The 16,869-nt window shown below is 47.2% G+C and overlaps 2 protein-coding genes across 2 annotated transcripts in view; both read right to left on the bottom strand.

Moving 5' to 3' along the window:
• LOC149370240 (uncharacterized) overlaps nt 1–1,242 on the bottom strand; it is a 30,532-nt gene extending 29,290 nt beyond the window's left edge. The window contains exon 1 of the mRNA XM_089560810.1: nt 563–1,242. Within this exon, the coding sequence (XP_089416936.1) occupies nt 563–1,132 (570 nt within the window). The 5' untranslated portion in view covers nt 1,133–1,242. The remainder of the gene's footprint in view (nt 1–562) is intronic.
• A 4,871-nt stretch (nt 1,243–6,113) lies between these two features.
• On the bottom strand, nt 6,114–14,815 carry LOC149370239 (uncharacterized). Its single transcript, XM_089560721.1, has 5 exons — nt 14,263–14,815; nt 11,310–11,514; nt 11,154–11,249; nt 9,125–9,330; nt 6,114–7,691 (listed from the first exon to the last, which is right to left on the bottom strand). The coding sequence occupies exons 1-3, from the start codon at nt 14,674–14,676 to the stop codon at nt 11,203–11,205; spliced, it is 666 nt and encodes a 221-aa protein (XP_089416847.1). The 5' UTR covers nt 14,677–14,815; the 3' UTR covers nt 6,114–7,691; nt 9,125–9,330; nt 11,154–11,202.
• Nucleotides 14,816–16,869: the final 2,054 nt, after the last annotated feature.

Genomic DNA, 16,869 nt, shown 5'->3' with positions numbered 1-16,869 from the left:
CGGATCCTTGTACGGGAGTACACATTTCCAATTTCTTGCTTGGCGTGCCTTGACAGCTCGGATGTACGAACCTTCGAGAAAATGCGTACAGGAGAGGTGGCCAGGGCCGCTGAGCAGGATGCCATTTTCTCAAAAGTGAAAGTGAGCCGGATGGAAAGAGCATAGACATGGAGGAAGGAAAAAATTTTCCTTCCTCCATGAGCATAAAGCACAGGGTTGCGGAGACAGCGAAAGCGTGAAACGAAAAAATACGACAAATGCTAAATACAAAATCACAGATCTCGATCGATTCGCTCGCAATAAGAGCGTTTTTTTGTCACGCTGATGACAATCCACGAAGCCTGCCGGCAAAGCATTTGTTTTTTTTCGCTCACCACAAGAAACGCACTATTTTGTGTCACGGACGCAGGTTGCACAAAAAAAATTTAAGCCTGGATATCTCGAAGCGAAAAGCTGCGGTGATGCTTATGGTTTAGCTTATGGTTATGCTTACGGTTTAGCTTATGGTTATGCTTATGATTTAGCCTATGGTTATCAATGTTTGCCACATGGCGGCACTTACCGGCTTTGAATCTCTGATGTGCCTTTCACACACATCACATGGGAAGCCAAAGGGATTGTTCACAAAGTCCGTCGTGAACGTTCTGGTCGCACTTGCACTTTCACCAGGTTTCAACACATAGCCTGTGTAACGGTGAGTCTTTACCTCTTCTTCCACAACGCCGTCGTCTTCACTCTGTAAGAAGCGCTTATGAGCCTCTTGACGTCGTCGTTTAGCGAGATGCTCCTCTCGTTGCTCGGGTGTTTCACTAGCTCGTTTGGCTCTGGCCTTTTCATTCTTCCTTCGCAACTGCTCAGCAATTCCCGAACTTTCACCATCTTGGCTACTCTCAGCTGACATAGCCGAACGTCGCTGTTCAGCTTCCTTTTCACGCCGTTTAGCGAGACGTGCCTCTCGTACTTCTGGCGTTTCAGACTCGGCTTTGCTGCGTCGTTTAGCGAGACGTTCTTCTCGTTGTTCGGGTGTCTCGGATGCTCGTTGAGCTTTCAGCCTTTCATTTCTTCGCTCTTTTTCAGCCAACTCCCGTGGTAGCACTTCTGTATCGGTAGTATCGCTCTCTTCTCCTTCCATGTTGAATGCGCTCGCCTATTCTCTGGCAAACGGTTATATAGCCGGCCTCCACGATAAACACGCGCTTGCGGCGAACGTCAAACGATGACGCATAGCGCGCGGCAGCGTACGCCTGCACTATGGGCAAGCGGCGAAAAGGTCAAACGGTGGCGAGGAGCAGAAGCGGCGACGCACATGCGCAGTAGCCTGCGCCGTGCGTGACGTCACTCGTGCTCCGACATACGCCGGCTCATGCGAAGCGCGGGGTTGACTATTGAAACTTTTCGCTTCAAAAGGAGCGCTAGCGTGCGCGCACTCCAGCGCAGCCCTCCTAGCTCGAACCTCGTCCGAAACGGCAGTTTTAAAAGTTGAAGGTCCGCCCTCTAAGCGCTGTCGCCGGCGCCGCTCTCGCTGCTGCAAGGCCTTCGACGCTCGCCGTTCCTCGGTCTTGCTACGCCGCCGATCGGCTTCTCGCTCAGCGGCGCGCACAGCTGGGTCTTGTCTACGCAGACGTCGAGCCTCGCGAGCACGAGCGCAACGAGCATCCGCCGCAGCACCCATAGCAATGCGGTCAGCTGGCAGCGACAATATGCGCAGGTCTCATAGGCGCCAGCGTTACCAGCAACGTTAATGGAGTTTTGTTCAATTAACGTTGGTTAGCAGCGCGGACCGCGGAATCAGGAGCAGCGGGAGCGACGTTCGTAAACATATCTGCATGTTTCAATTTCGCAACTCAAAAACCGACTCCGGTCGGAAGGCTCGGGAGGTGGCTTGGGCTGGCTTGGGTTATATTCTTGAGTGGCGGTCGCGGGACGCTGTAGTCATTAATTATGGAAATTAAGGAAGCCATCGAACAACGACGGGAGGCTTCACGGAACACAGAGAAGCAAAGAACACGCAGTTATATGAAGAGGAAATAGACCAAAAATGGGAATCTTGCCGACACAGCGTCGTCTCCCTCTTAAAGGGCAACTCTGGCGATTTTACAGCCATTTTAAGTTACTGGCTGTTTTGTGTTCCTAAGAACATCCTGTATTTTGTGTACGATGCAAAGTTTTTAAAAGCAACCCTAAAATAATTTTTAAACAGCAAGAAACGCACAACTCGAAACCGAAACTGCAAAACTGAAACCGCAAAACCGAAATCAGGGAGGTGCTTTCACGAGGTATTGACTGTGACGTCACTGGCGTGTTCGCCGCGCCATGCCGCGCTGTGAACTCCCCGAAGATATCGCAACTACCCTGAGCCGCGCTGTCGACATGACTGAAAGCGCGGAGAACAGCATTTCCGAGACCAGCAAGTCTTTAGAAGACCTCATTTGGCGATTTTGGACTAGACTAGTTGCCTTTCAGGTATGATCCACCGCCGCGCTAGCCAGCCGAGTCACACCACAGGCCGCTAGCATGAAGACGGTCTGAACTCGGAAAAGTAAGTACTTGAGTCATTTCTCGTGCATGCACTTGTGACACAATCGTCAGAACAAAAGTTAATGTGATGCTCCCGCTGACAGCTGTTCGTGTGGCGAGTGCCGGCCGACCCTGTGCGATGAAAGAATCTGCTGCCGGAACGTTGCCGCGGTGCACAACGTACTACGTCCTTTCAGGGGCATGCATCACCATGCAACAGTCCTTTCTTTGCGAAGCTTTGTCTCGATGGCGAGCTTTTGAAAGTGAATTCACACCAGCTACAGTTCTACAATCCAACATACTTTGAGCACGCTTACCGTGGTCCGCTTCCTCTTGACAGCCGTGCTTCGTTCAGCTGGCCGCTGCGATGGGCGATTGTACTCGAATAACGTTGGCACAGAATCTGCCTTCAAGCACCGGTTGAACGAAGCCATAGCGAGTCCAAAGCTCTCTCTGAGGTACACGCTGTCTTCATAGCGATCTGGCGCGAAATGTTCCGAGCACAAGCGGGAATGCTTCCTCGGAGGCCAGTTGACACGGCGGACAGCTCTCACCCATTTGTCTATTCAAACAATTTCAAGGATGCCTGAAGAACTTGATTGTTAGTAAGTAAATTGCAGTCAGTGACAGTTCTTGGGAAAAATGAGTGCTTAAAGGTGTTATTTGTGCGAAAAGGTGTTATCGTCAGATCATGATGCTGCCTTGTGTCATACCAAGATGAAAAAGAAGCCATGTTTCCGGAAGGTATGTTTTTGGGGAGTTAATTTCATATACACAATTTTTCAGAAGTTACGCATATGGCAAGTGTCGCACCAAGAAATAACTTTACCAATTACATTATTTAAAACTATTTAGTCGGTAGCACTTTTAACTTCAGAATAAAGAACTTATGGAAGCACGAAGGAGACTGGCATGGTTTTTTGATGGCATGTTATGGAATGTGTGAAAACAAGATGCAAGTGAGCTATATCAGTCCAGAGTAAATAAATGCGTGAAATATGGCCTTGTGACTGGCCATGTAGCTTTAGCTGTGGCACTGTTGAGCGAATTTTATTTACGCAAAGCAATGGCACAATTCCGTCCCATTTGCAGCAACATGCGGTAGTGGGGCACTTCGATGCAGATGCCAACACAATCCCACACGTGCATACAAGGACAAGAAAACGCAACACAGAGTGTCCTTAAATCTGACGTTTCCAACGCGCTTTGCCATTCATGAGCCACCTGTGTAAAGTTCCATGTAACTTGTATATTTTTCCTTCAGAGCCAGGTATTCTTGCAGTAGTACGTGTTAATGTGGTGGTCGTTTTTTACGAAGGTGTGTTAGTGTGAAGTCACACACAGCAGGAAGGCTGTGACATATGGTGGCAGTGGATTGCACCTTGGGGCAATTTCAGGTAGGGCATCTAGTATTCCTAGTTCATCACGTGCATCTTCAGAGCGTGTTGACAAAGGTCTGATTGGTGGTGGTTTATTACTGAACAGTCTTCTGGATGTGCACTCAATAACTGTGGGGTAACAGAGGTGTTTTGTTAGGGACCTTATTTTCAGTGTGTAAGCACACGTAAGCATTATTCTCCTGTCTGTGAGGGTTGGTTCATTTGTTTCTATGCAAAGACTATTTATGGGTGATGTTCTTTATGCACCAGTGAGAGATGGAAACCTAGGTTTTTATATTGAATCCAGTCTTTTAAGGTATGATGATAACATCGCACTATAGGTTCTAAGTGAAGATGTTCAACAGGCACATCCTTTTGGTCTCCCAGCATTATCATGAGAATACATTATGAGTATTTATTAATTTATTTTCATTTCATTTATTTACTCTCAGGGCTGATCGGCGTTATAGAGAGGAGTGGGTAACTAACAAAAATGCATGTGTAATAGGTAGATTAATTAAGACGCTTATACTCAGCAGACTTGAAGGCGTTGGTGCAGTGATGGACATGACAAAGGCGGGAAGGTGGTTCCAGTCCGTTCTAGCCTTTGGAACAAATGAAATCGGAATAAAGATGAGTGCAGCAGTTTGGAACGCCAACTTTGAAATGGCTTTGAAAAGTATGTAGGGATAAGAAAAAGCGATCGTTTTAGGTATTCATTGGTGAAATATATTCAGGGATTGGGTCACCTTTTCTTTTGCGGGTGTTTATGCGCGGTTGGAATGTGAGCTTTCTGTCAAAAGTCAGGCCTAAAACTTTGTGCTCGTTTTACTGGAAGTGCAGTTACATTCAAGTGGAAGGTGGGATCAATCTGCAGTCCTCTTTGGAGCGAGTTTTTTTTTGCGGGGAAATCTCGAGTCCATTTCTGTATGCCCAAATTGCTAGTTTCTTTAATGCGAGTTGTATTTGTCCCTCACAAGATGTGCATGCAATTTGAAGGTCATCGACATAGATTGAATACATAATGGACTGTGGAATCACTCTGGCTAAGGAATTCATTTCTACTACGAAGAGTATAGTACTTAAAATCCCTGAGGCACTCAAGAACTTTGCTCTGTTTTTAATCCATAGGCACTGTGTTTCAGGAGCTGCTGTATAAAAGATGTGGAATGTGCCACGAAAACTCCCAGCACAGTTGGAGAGTCAAGCTAAAAGCTTTCAGCTCCATGTGTGCACCATATTTTTTTTAGCCTCGAAAGTTCTGTTCAAAAGGTAAGTTCATTCACTAGAACAGTAATACATATATGCATTCAAAATGGCCCCGCTGCGGTGGCTCAGTGGTTATGGCGCTCGGCTACTGGCCTGAAAGACGCGGGTTCGATCCCGGCAACAGCGGCCGAATTTCGATGAAGGCAAAATTCTAAAGGCCCGTGTACTGTGCGATGTCAGTGCACGTTAAAGAACCCCAGGTGGTCAAAATTTCCGAACCCCTTTCACTACGGCGTCCCTCATAGCCCGAGTCGCTTTGGGACGTTAAACCCCAATAAACCAAACCAGCATTCAAAACGTATAGTCTGCTTCAAAAGATGAAGCAAGAGCTTAAGCCACACGGCAGCCATTAAAATGTCAGTTCCATTTTTCACTCCTAGACAGCGCTTGCAGTTCTCTGCACTTTGAGCCATTTGCATTACAAACATTAACTCATACAGAAAAAGTGATAAGCTGGATGAGCTGTGAAAAAAATTTCTGGCACAGTCTCTTCAATGCCTTGTGCTCGGAAGGCACCTAAGTACATTCATTTCAGCCTAAGAACTCGAATATTTCTGGTACCGGATCAACAGTGAGCATGGAACACTGCAGGCAAGCCAGCTGTTATGGGATCGCGGAGGTCTGAGTGTAAACAGCACATAAGTGTCAAAGCTTCACACTACCTGCAGTTGTGGCAGGTGTGAAGCGAAGCCTCGACTAAAAGCAGTACTATAAGATTCTGCATAGTCCCAAGCCACGTCGACATAGATGGCAATTAGAGAGCAGACTCATGCTGCACGAGCTCGGAGTGGTAAAATCAACAGTGTCAACATACCTCACAAAGACTGCATGAAGTTGATCTAAATTGAAGAAAAAATGGCAGAAGGAGTGGTATAATGAATGGAGCAGAATACTACACTTTGTACAGCCCATCTTGGGAGAATGGAAGTCATGCAGACACCAGCAACGTTTCATTCAAGTAATTTTATGTCGTCTTCGCATAGGACACGCACACCTGACACACAACTTCTTACCGATGAAACAAAGACAAACCTCTTTGTGAAAGATGAGTTCACAGTAATCCATAGTTTATTCTCATGTTCAAAACTAGAGAAGGTGTGAAAATTTTTTTACTGTATTCTACACTGACGGCATGCATCCCTTTTCACCCAATGCTACTCTTAGGTGAAAATGCGCTTGCTGATCTGTCACATGTACGTTTTTAAAGAAGGGAAGTGTTTTAAACAAACTATGGATCTCACGACTTATACTTCATTTAATACAACAAACATACTTTTTTAACCACGAGTTTGGCGCATGACGGCCTTAGCAGCTTATACGAAATAAAATCCAACACAACAGCAGTACGGTGTGTTGTTCATGCCATGTTCTATAATAAGCAAGATTGCGTGGCTGAGTTTCCCCTTCACGTGGCGATGTGAGGAAACACTTGTTGATGATGACATAAGATTTCTTGATGGTTCAGACTCGCAAACATTCACATTACTCAATGACAGGAAAAGAAGGTTAACTATTTATTTACACATAAATAAACAAGAAGAAACGAGCAAGGAGAAAACTACTTACAGCATGACTGAACTGTTGATTAGACGAAGTCAGCCCCTGCTTAACAGAGAGCACTCAGATTTAAGCTCTCTGTCTCCGCCCTTGGCGGGGACAGCAACCAATAATCAATCAGGTGACACTTCTCACCAATCGATGGCTAGGGAAAGGAAAATAAAGTTTCTGTCAGCTAATCAAAGACTGGGGAAAGGATATCGGCTAACAACATACTTGGGAAAGGAGGGGTTCCGGGCACACATACAAAGAGCACTGAATTCACTGCATTCCGAACCTCTGCCTTGCTCTATGTTTCCTTTTCCGCACACGCGCATACGGGACACATGTATGCCTCGGGAACAATCACTCAAGGCTCTTTATAAAAAAAGAAGAAAGCTGTCGCTGAGGGGTCAAGCGCCCAGTGGCAACTACAGCCTAACCAGGCACCTCTTCTGAGTAGCCAAAGCTCAATTGACCCACTGACGCCACTTCGCGTACCCATCAGCCACCGTACACCTGCGTCCTCACAGTAAGCTATGTGTATGAGCAGGGCGAATGACTGACACGTAGGGAACGAGAAGATTAAAAAAAAAAACGTGCACTGGCCACAAAATGACGACTGCAAGCATTCAAACACTTAACACTGCACAAGGCTGCACGCTGGAAAGACATCTGTGGTAGGAAGGCAAGACGGAGACGGAACGAGTGCTCTGGCAGCAGTGCCGCCGGCAACAATAGAGCAGCCACCGAGCCTCCGTCGTGCATCCGCGGTTCCATGAATTTGGTAACCCTTCGACCGGGGACAGGTGCACGTGTCAAAATAGCTGCCTCACACCGTACACTCTGTGCTGGAGACTGAATGGCGCCTCAGAAAGTTCAACGAACTTCACACTGGCCATGCTGGCAAGTGCGGAAACGCCACATCGGTCGGTGCACGAGTGGTGTTGGCACAAGACTGATGGTGCTGCTGCTCTGGGGGATCCTGGCCTAGAGAGGAGAAAAATGAGAGTGGGAAAACACGACACTGACATCACCAAATCGTAGTCGCACCCCAGATCACAACTGGCTTAGCAAAACAGAACACTCGTATCCCTAGCATACTAAACGCCACATGGAGCAGTAGTACAGTGCTTTGTAGTGTTCACATTCAAGATCACCACAGACTGATAGACTGGGCCTGTAATCGCTGCAGCTGTCACAGGGGCCCTGGACTAGGGGCTCTGCTCGCCAAGACTTCTACTGAGCAGTAAAAGTTTTTCATTCATTCACTAGTACTGACGAGCTCAACAGTTAAAGAAGGGTTGAGAGCTTCTCTGCAGTCCTAGTACTGCAAGGCACCCGGTGAAGTATGTGAGCTTTGATTATTGTAAGCTATGTTACCTTATGTGCATTGCCAGATATCTATTTTGATGCTTGCAACATCCAGAAGAAACTACAGCTCGGGCAGCCTGAAACAACAGGTGGGGGAGCCCATGAAGAGCCTTTTCGCAGTTTTCAAGCGTTTCAAGGCACAACTGCGTCACAGGCGTGAAAACTCGTATCCCAGCACAAATGCACCTGCTCCGCATTCAAGTTTATCTAGGTTCTCGATGCCACGTCCAGTTGTAATTCAAACTGCGCTGTAATTGTTCCCCTACATCTTTAAGAACAAAGGCATCAGCAAATAGGATATTAGTGAGGTTTTTCATCATGGCTTGCATCGCCATGTTTTCCCTCCAACACGCCTGAATACCTCTTGTAAGCATGTGATTGCCAACAGTGGTGACAATGCATCACCCTTCGTGACACCCTTCCTGATTTGTATTTTGTAATTTTTACTGTGCAGGGCTATGATCGCGCTGTGCAGTCCCTATAGATACAGATCAAGAGAGAGAAAAACATTAATGTGAGAAAAAATTTTCTCCAAGCTCTACAAATATCTCTTCCACGCTCTGATTGCACAATGCTTCTGTGATTGCCGATATTCCCATTGAATCAAATGCTTTCAGCTCCTATCCTCAGCTAACTAAAGTGGACATCGTCTGGAAACTGTGGCAAACCTGAAGCAGGACATGAACTTATCGAAAACACTGAAACATTCCTTCTGAGTGGTACCCACGTGGAAAAAATTTACAAGTGTTTACACTCTGCTACGTAAAGCCCTAAACTCTGTGAAAGCTCTCACTGTCTTTCTGCCTGTCTTTCACTAATGGCTAAAACCTACACCTAGCAAGCCTTGCATATGTTTTTAAGGGCACATCTGTTAACAGAAAATTTTGATAAGGCGAACAAATTTTCTGGTCCCTTCAGTTACCTTACAGGGATTCTACTGTACTTTACCATGGGAATTAGAACCAACAGCCTCCACTTCAATCCTTAGGAAGGCAGGTTTGAATGGATGCCAGTACATATTTCGGAAGTAGAAGTGCAGTCAGGCTTACACAGCACGTGTCCTTCTTTCCGCATGCAGCAGTCGGTCACAGACAAGGCAGTGTGGTGGCTTGAGGTGTGGACAGTTCAGCAGTTGATCACCACAGACCAAAGTGCAGCAGGTAGCAGGACGCATCCTTGTGACCGCTGTGCAAAACTGGTCCACGGGAACGAGCTACCAAGTTCCCTGAGGAGCATCCACCAGCATAGCCGAGTGCTGAAATGAAAAACAAATACAACTTAACAGCACTGTGCAATAGCGACGTGGAGCCAAATGAGGCACACCTAGGCAATCGAGCTAATGCTGGTCTCAAGATCAGCACTTACACTGACCACCACGTCACGGCAGTGTATAGACGCTTTACATCGCCGTATCACGGGGGCTGCCATCTTTGATCACGTGATCACACCGCCATTACACGCCTCCTGACTGCTCGGCACGTGCCTCGTTGCGAAGGCTGCTGTGTCTGAAGGTTCGGTTCCGACAGGCAGTGTTTCGGCTGATACGGTTGTAAAGGAGTTGGAATATGACAATATGATATGGCCAAAGCTTTGAAGGACATGTGAGAACCCTAATTCAATCACTTCAGGCATGAAAACATGATCAGGCTTCATGTTTTGGAGAGCTGCAGAGCTCTCCGCTTCTTCAAACCAATGAATACATCACCTGAATGCTTGTCTTTGCATGCGCTGAAGGCTTTGTTTGATGATTTTTATTGTTATTATCTAAAATTACAAGGTTGAATGTTCCTGCAGCAGCGCAGGTTGTCGTATTGTGTACATGCATGCAGACACTGCTCTAAAATGCTCACATGCATATCGTACGCATTTGTTAACAACCTGCTTAGGAAACTTAAAATATTTTGTATTGGTTTGTTAAGCACAGAAAGGCGACAAAAATACACACACAAATGTTAACCATGTAAGCAGTACCATGCATCAAGTAGCCTTCACAAGCTGGCGTGCAATCGTTTCGAAGGATTCCGTGATATAATTGTCATAATGCGCTCATGGCAGCGCGGTTACATACAACACAAAGTTCACAATTATGTCAGCCTCACATATAAAATTGTGGTACACTCCACGTCGATATGCGAACATGGAAATTCTCGAGGTCCTGTTGGTTGTAATTAATCATCTTCACTCTGAGCGTGTGAAGTCACTTTTGTGACTGTCTCGCATGAACTGCGAGCAAGTGACAACCACCCAGCACAGCAGCCGTAAAGCAACTGCTTCATTCCGAACATGGTCCACGAAAACCTCGCCACTTGGAGCGAAGCTCAACAGGTGCACCAAGACGGCGTGTAAAACACGGACCAATGGTAAGCGTTGTCTGCTCGCGTGGCTATGCAGTGCATAATAAACAGTCGCGTCATAAAGAGCATAAATCATCTTTTTTTCCTTCCTAATTTGGCCTCGTGTGCTCCTTTTTCTTATGGCCGCACACCTTAACTTACGAGCAATGGGGCCTCAGCACAGTGCATAGCAATTGAAAGCACAAAGTGACGGTTTCGGTGGAGGAACAGCTTGTTCATGCGGCTGTATTGTGCACTTACCCTTGCAGATTTTCCAAGATCGAAGCTTTGTTTCTATATTGGCTATCTAGCGCTGGCGAATGTGTTTGTTGTGTTCGCCCGTTCAGAAAGGTTGCATGGCGAACGGGTGCTAACATTGGCATTGCCTCCTTGTACAGTTCGGTTCCTTGAAGCTCACAAACGATCGCATCCCGAACCTTTAACTCTGTCGAAATTCTTTCAATCCACAGCACAGCACGTATTTCCTCTGCCTTTTCACATCTTTGTAGGAAGAACACACTCGGCAGCCACCCGTGATATTTCCACTGCTGTGTCGAGGCGTACACGCCGGCGACTTACGAGGCCCGTAATGGCGCCTTGTTCAAAGCGCATGTGTGGCGCCATCTGGTCTCAAACGGAAGAACTGCACACTGTAAACGGTCTATAGCAGCTGCAACATCTGCAAGAGTACGGCCATAGCCATGCACCAACAGTTGGAAGAGGCAATATGCAAGGCAATGCTTACCATAAAACATGGATGCAGACCGAGCACTCAGAGATGTCGAGTGCAGACCTTATGTCTGCGTTGATCTTCCGATTACAATTCTTGCTGTTTGCGTCACTGGAAGTACAGAACACGAGCATTTAGGCTCCTTGCAAAGGAAGGCACCGCTTTTCTCACCTCTGTCTACATGTGCGCAGACTTCGGTCTGTGTGTTTCTGCTGCGCATTGATGGAGCGTTCCTGATGCGTGTTAATGAAGAGGTGCTGGTGCCTCTGCTTTTCGTGGTGTGCTTTTTGCACAAGTATGGCCTCTTCGTTTGGATTGAAATGCCGTCCACAGCAACAGCAGCAGCTTCCGGTCTTGTGCTAGGGATATTGGGCTCCTGCGGAGAATGTAAAGGCTCTTCAATTGCCTGTGCAAAATTCTTTACTTGAAGTAACAGAGATGCAAGTTAGTGGTGAACCCAAGCTTCGAGTAAGTGCAGACAAAAAGAGGCAGCGACAGCATTCACAACAAGACCTTGTTTTTCCAGGCACCCATGCTTAATGAGCTGTAATATGACCTTCCTGCTGCATTTGTAGTGATGTATAAACTATATAAGCAGTTTAAGGTAGTACAACTCGACACTGATTTGTGCAGCACTTAAACCAAGCATGGCAGCAGTAATGGAACCCCTACAAATAATGAAGAAGGCATAAGCAGCAAGAGACAACCAAATGAACCGAGGGTTCAGTGACATATGGCAGCAATATACTATGCCTAGAAAACTTCATGGTTCTTGAAGAACAAAAACTGATGACGACCGTCATTTTTTCAATGGCACAAGGGCAACTTTGGCCAAAAAGTGCCATGGAACAAGGTAGTTTCCTCTGATACAGGATGCAGTAAAATACCCATTTTCCAAGCATCTCGCCCCATGGAAGCCAAGCATGAGGCTGGGGGAAGCTTGTAATCACTGTATCACCGGTGGGTACCCAGTGGCACTGGGGGGTTGCAGTCCGCACCTCCCATGAGAAGAAAACTATTTTGGAAAATAGGAGCACAGAAGAATCTCGTGTCTAAGGTTCTGTTGCTTAGGTTTAAGTCTTGATGTAGGTGAAGTCCTTTTTTTTTTGTGCCGGAGTAAAAGTAACCGGCCTTCCATAGTTTGCATGTCACGTCACAGGCGAGATCCTTGGGTGCACAGGCTACCTTACACAGCCTATGCAAGAATCAGTCGGTGATATGCAGATCAGGAATATGCCCATGCTTTCACCGTTGTTTCTGGACCCAAAGACGGCGGCGGCTGCTATTGCATCAGTGGAAATTCTGTATAAGTGTGGCTAGAGTCAGCCACACAGGTACAAAGGCAGGGAGAGATTTCATGTTGCCAAGTTTGCTTTGAATGTGAATGAGGCAGAGTAAAGACATGTGAAGGAGTTGAGCTGTCGGGTTGTTGATCAGGGACCCATCGTGCACGCATCCTGAAGCCAGTAGCTTGGCCCCCTAGGTTTTGCGTGTGTTAGCTTTTTGTCTTGGCTCCTCGCCATCCTGCCGCCGCCGAAATGTGTTTTTTTTTTTAGACAAATGCAGTGGATGACTGCAACGACAGTTAACCGGCAGTGAGGAGGCCCGGCCTAGCAAGGTCGCGTTCGGGCCGCAGACGCAGGGTTTCGAGGGGGGTGCGTGTAAATTTATGGCTTTTGACAGCACAGTGCATGATGGACCAGTTGTCCCAGAAGCATGCAGCGAAAAGGGAAGCGCGACCAGGGTAGTGCGAGCAGTTCGGACTGGGTGTTCGCATTCTCTGTGCTTCACTGGCGTTTTTGTGCATTTGTGTCTCTGCGCTGTAACCAAGCGGAAATGTGTAACGTCTTCATGGCATTCGCGCGGTGCTCGTGAGACAACAACCTCATGAGCACCGCCGTGCTATTGGCTCCTCCAGTTTAAACAAAATTCTCCTGATTGGCTCTGACAAGCCCATTTCCTATTGGTTACAAAAAGGGTCCCCAGAATGCTGGGCAAGGGGATTTAAGGGCGAGTTTTTGGCACGAAAAGGAGATGGGAGGGCAGGTCGCTTGTGAGCACCCGTGCAATAAAGTAAAGCATCCCGAAGAAGTTGTCCGGTCTGTTCCGCAACGTGTCGCCGGATCGCCAAACTAAGAATTCAAGATCACCATCATCGATCTTCGATCACCCACATTAATCACCTTCAAAATAAACTGGAGAGAAAAAAAATTATAGATGACCACTGTGGCAGAGAGTTTCCACCCTGGACGCAGCAGCTGCTGGAGCACACAGACAGATTCTTCCTAAATGGGGATTCTAATGTTAGCACATTAAAGTGCTAATGTTAACCCAGAGAACTTGCACTGAGAGAATTATCCTTCATGTGCCCACTGACACCATTAGTTCTCAGATTATGCTCTTTTGGATTTTAAACAACTATACTCATGTTATGATGGGTGTACAAATAAACTTTGAATTTGGCGGACAGCTAGAAATTCTTATCTGGTGGACTTGCTTCTTTACTCACTATAACCACAGAGCACCGATTAGAATAATAGGTAACCAATTTCTTTATTTGCTTGAATATATACAATAATTCACTTCCAAGTCCACTATTATAATCGAGGTTTCAGGTTCAAAGCAGAAAAGTTCGTCTCTGCAGATAAACTGCTCGATACGTTGACCTATATTGGTAACTATCTGATCGACACTGCTAATGGCACTGGAGTCACGTCTCTTACTATGCAAATCCGGTTTCTCCCAATGTACGTTGCTCTTGGCCATGCTCAATATATATATAGTTATATTTAGGAGCTAGATTTTTCAGTATAAACTTAAAAGAAAAGAAAAAAACTGAATAACGTATGCCGAATTCAACTTTAAAAATTCGGTTTTAGAAAGTTGCACTGCTAAATGACTTTGGGAAGCTTCGCGTAGTAGAGCTTACGCTCAAAAGTTGGTCACTGAAAACTGATCGTTCCCAAAGTTTGATCAAAATAGCCACATTGGTGCTATTTTCTCTCACGCTACTACGTGATTTCTATCGGATTCGTACTTTTTGCAGCTGGCTTTCCGGCTATTAAATAAGCGTACTTCTGAAACACCATCAATTTTCTTTTTCGCACAGAAGCGGTAAACTTGCCCTTTTCAGTGACTCAGGGCCGACAGAAGACGACGCCTCCGACCACGGTGGATGCAAAAATTGCGCCGCCACAGCTGCCGTTTCCCGTTGTCGTTGTCTCCGCTCACGCTGCTGCGCGGCTCTCCGGGCGCGCGTCTCGTCATCCGCGGGCCGTTTGCGCTTGCCGTGAAAAAAAGGCGATTGGGACGCTCCATCACCGCCTACCGCGGCCGCCGACGACCACGCTGCCATCCACGAAGGAAGGCAAAATTCCCCCGCCACGGCAGCTGCCGCCTCCCGTTGTCGTCGTCTCCGCTCACGCTGCTGCGCGGCTCTCCGGGCACGCGCCTCGTCGTCTCTGGGCGGTTTGGGCTTAGTGAGTGGCGACTGCGACTCTCCATCATCGGCTACCGCGGCCGTCGACGGGCTTAGCATGGCCAGAGACTCCTCCTGCTATCGCTTCCGATGTAGTACTACTACACGTTACAAAGGCTGCTTTCACACCGCACTCGATCAGCTGGCAGCAGCTTCGGGTTCAGTAACTTCGTGCACCAATCAGTTTGCAAGCTCCCCGAGAAAGCGGCCCCCGTCCGCTTCCACTCACCACGCGGCGCTGCTGTCGCTGTCGGCCCGGAGGCGCCGGAGCGCTCGCGCTTGGCAGTTGCTGTGACAGCCTGTTCTCATCCGGAGCGAACACGTCAAACTCAAATTTGCTGTAATTTTGGAGCTGTCATGTTGAAACTTTGGTCTCATGGTTGAAGAACTGTTTCGCCTGACTAGTAAGGGTGAGATGAAGAGCAGGCTGATGCCAGTTCGCAAAAAACCAATCGTTTGCATTGCGCTTTATCGCATCACGTTTGCGACGTTTAGCGCTGATGATATGCGTATGTTGGAGTAGAGCTATCAATATTTCTTCGGGAGAATGCACGAAACATTAATGAAAGGATAAAACTAGCGATGTTCCGCTTCTAGATCAGTCACGAAATTCCGCGCTATATTATCAACGAAGCACCGCACATGCGAGCAGCATTTTGCACGTTTTTTAGAATTTCAATTTCAGAGAACACAAGTATAAATGCAGACACACTTAGCTGGATGCAGGGAGGGAATAACTATAGAAGAGCTTTTTATTTGCAATGATAGCACAGACAGGAGCAGCGTATACTGCACTTTCATTTTTAGAATATTAATTTCATTAAACACAGACAAACATTAAATGCAGACACACTAAGTCGGAAGCACGGAGGGAATGGCTACTTGAAGGCGAGCTTTTTTATTTGCAATGACAATATTTCTCTGTTCTCTAGCCGACGGTTCACGTCTCTCGCCTAGAAGTGGATGCGTGTCACTATGACAAAATGCAGCACTTGGCATGTAAAAGTGGCCATATGCTCTGCACATCAAAGCCGAACAAGATTTTGCAATTCAAGCTCGTCTAGCAGCTCCCAAAAAACGCCCATTTCAAAAACGGGACCTTCCTTCAAAGAAATCGGGATTGCTTTCTTTACAATGTTGGTAAACTCTAGCATCTTTTTGGTGGGATGCTTTAAGCACCCTTGCTTGAAGCTTTTGTATACTGTAAGATCAGCGTCACTGCCAACAACTGGCACAGGACAGCTGATATCTTCCATGCTGATATCTGCTGGCTGCTCCAAATCAGGCGGCGGCGACCGTGGCGTAGACGCGAAGGGCCACGCTGGTCGGGCAAACAGCGTGGCGAGCGCCACCGCACGGAAGGAAACGGAAAGGCGACAATCCGCGCACCGCAGCTTTCAAACTGAAAGGGATCTAAAAACGTTGTTCGTGCACGGCCTGTGGCGGCGCTGCTTTCACGACCTCGAGTAGTAGAGTACGACGATCGACGATAATCGGACTTGCAAGCATGCTCCAAAGGCAGTCGCCAGCTTTTTCGACACGACGGGGGCTTTCGCTGCGGCCGAATGCGGCGATTTGCTTCTCCTCTCGACTATGACGTCACCAGTATGGCTCCAGCCTGCTCCCGCTGAGCGCGGCGGACAGCTTTGCAACATAGCTCGCTGGCGGGAGCAAATTACTCCGGACCTCTCTACTGCGGCGTCTTTATCTCGATATTCTTCATTCAATCTCTCCTCCATCCCTTCCCTCACAGGTGGATGGCGTACTGGTTGAAGTTTCCGTCGAGAAGTGTCAAAACGTTAGGGATCTCTGAGGCTACCCGCATTGCGCCTCCCCGCACTCGTCACCACTTTTCGCTTCACTTAGGACTCCTCGTATGACTTTGCTTCACTCGGTATTCACTCATATTTCCACCTTCTTTCCCAGCTCGGTGGAAATATGAAGTGGGGTTCCAAATGGTCCCATTTGTTTTCAGGTGGTGTCACTTCAGAACAAGTAGATTTTCAAATGGTCCCACTTGCTTTCAAGTGATGCCACTTCAAAGCAGATGGTTTTTCGAATGGTCCCATGGCCAATCCAATACCTCCTAGAAAGACTTGCCAATCCCCCGCCGTGGATATGTGCCATTAAGCCCGAGGACATCATCACCATCATCTGCTTTCAAGTGATGCCACTTCAAAGCAGATGGTTCTTCAAATGGTCCCGCTTGCTTTCAAGTGGCACCATTTAAGCAAGTGGTTTTTACAACTGGTT

Source organism: Amblyomma mixtum, chromosome 1, assembly GCF_055824585.1.
Source record: "Amblyomma mixtum isolate Tamu chromosome 1, ASM5582458v1, whole genome shotgun sequence".
Lineage (NCBI taxonomy): Eukaryota > Metazoa > Arthropoda > Arachnida > Ixodida > Ixodidae > Amblyomma > Amblyomma mixtum.
The sequence above is the reverse complement of the archived record's forward strand: the minus strand, read 5'-3'. Positions and strand labels throughout refer to the sequence as shown.

Coding starts and splice junctions, on each gene's coding strand:
- LOC149370239 (XM_089560721.1), bottom strand. CDS start 14,676: ATGCTAAGCCCGTCGACGGCCGCGGTAGCCGATGATGGAGAGTCGCAG. Junction 11,515..14,262: donor GCCCTGAGTCACTGAAAAGG/GCAAGTTTACCG, acceptor CATTCTCCGCAG/GAGCCCAATATCCCTAGCAC. Junction 11,250..11,309: donor CTGCGCACATGTAGACAGAG/GTGAGAAAAGCG, acceptor CTGTACTTCCAG/TGACGCAAACAGCAAGAATT.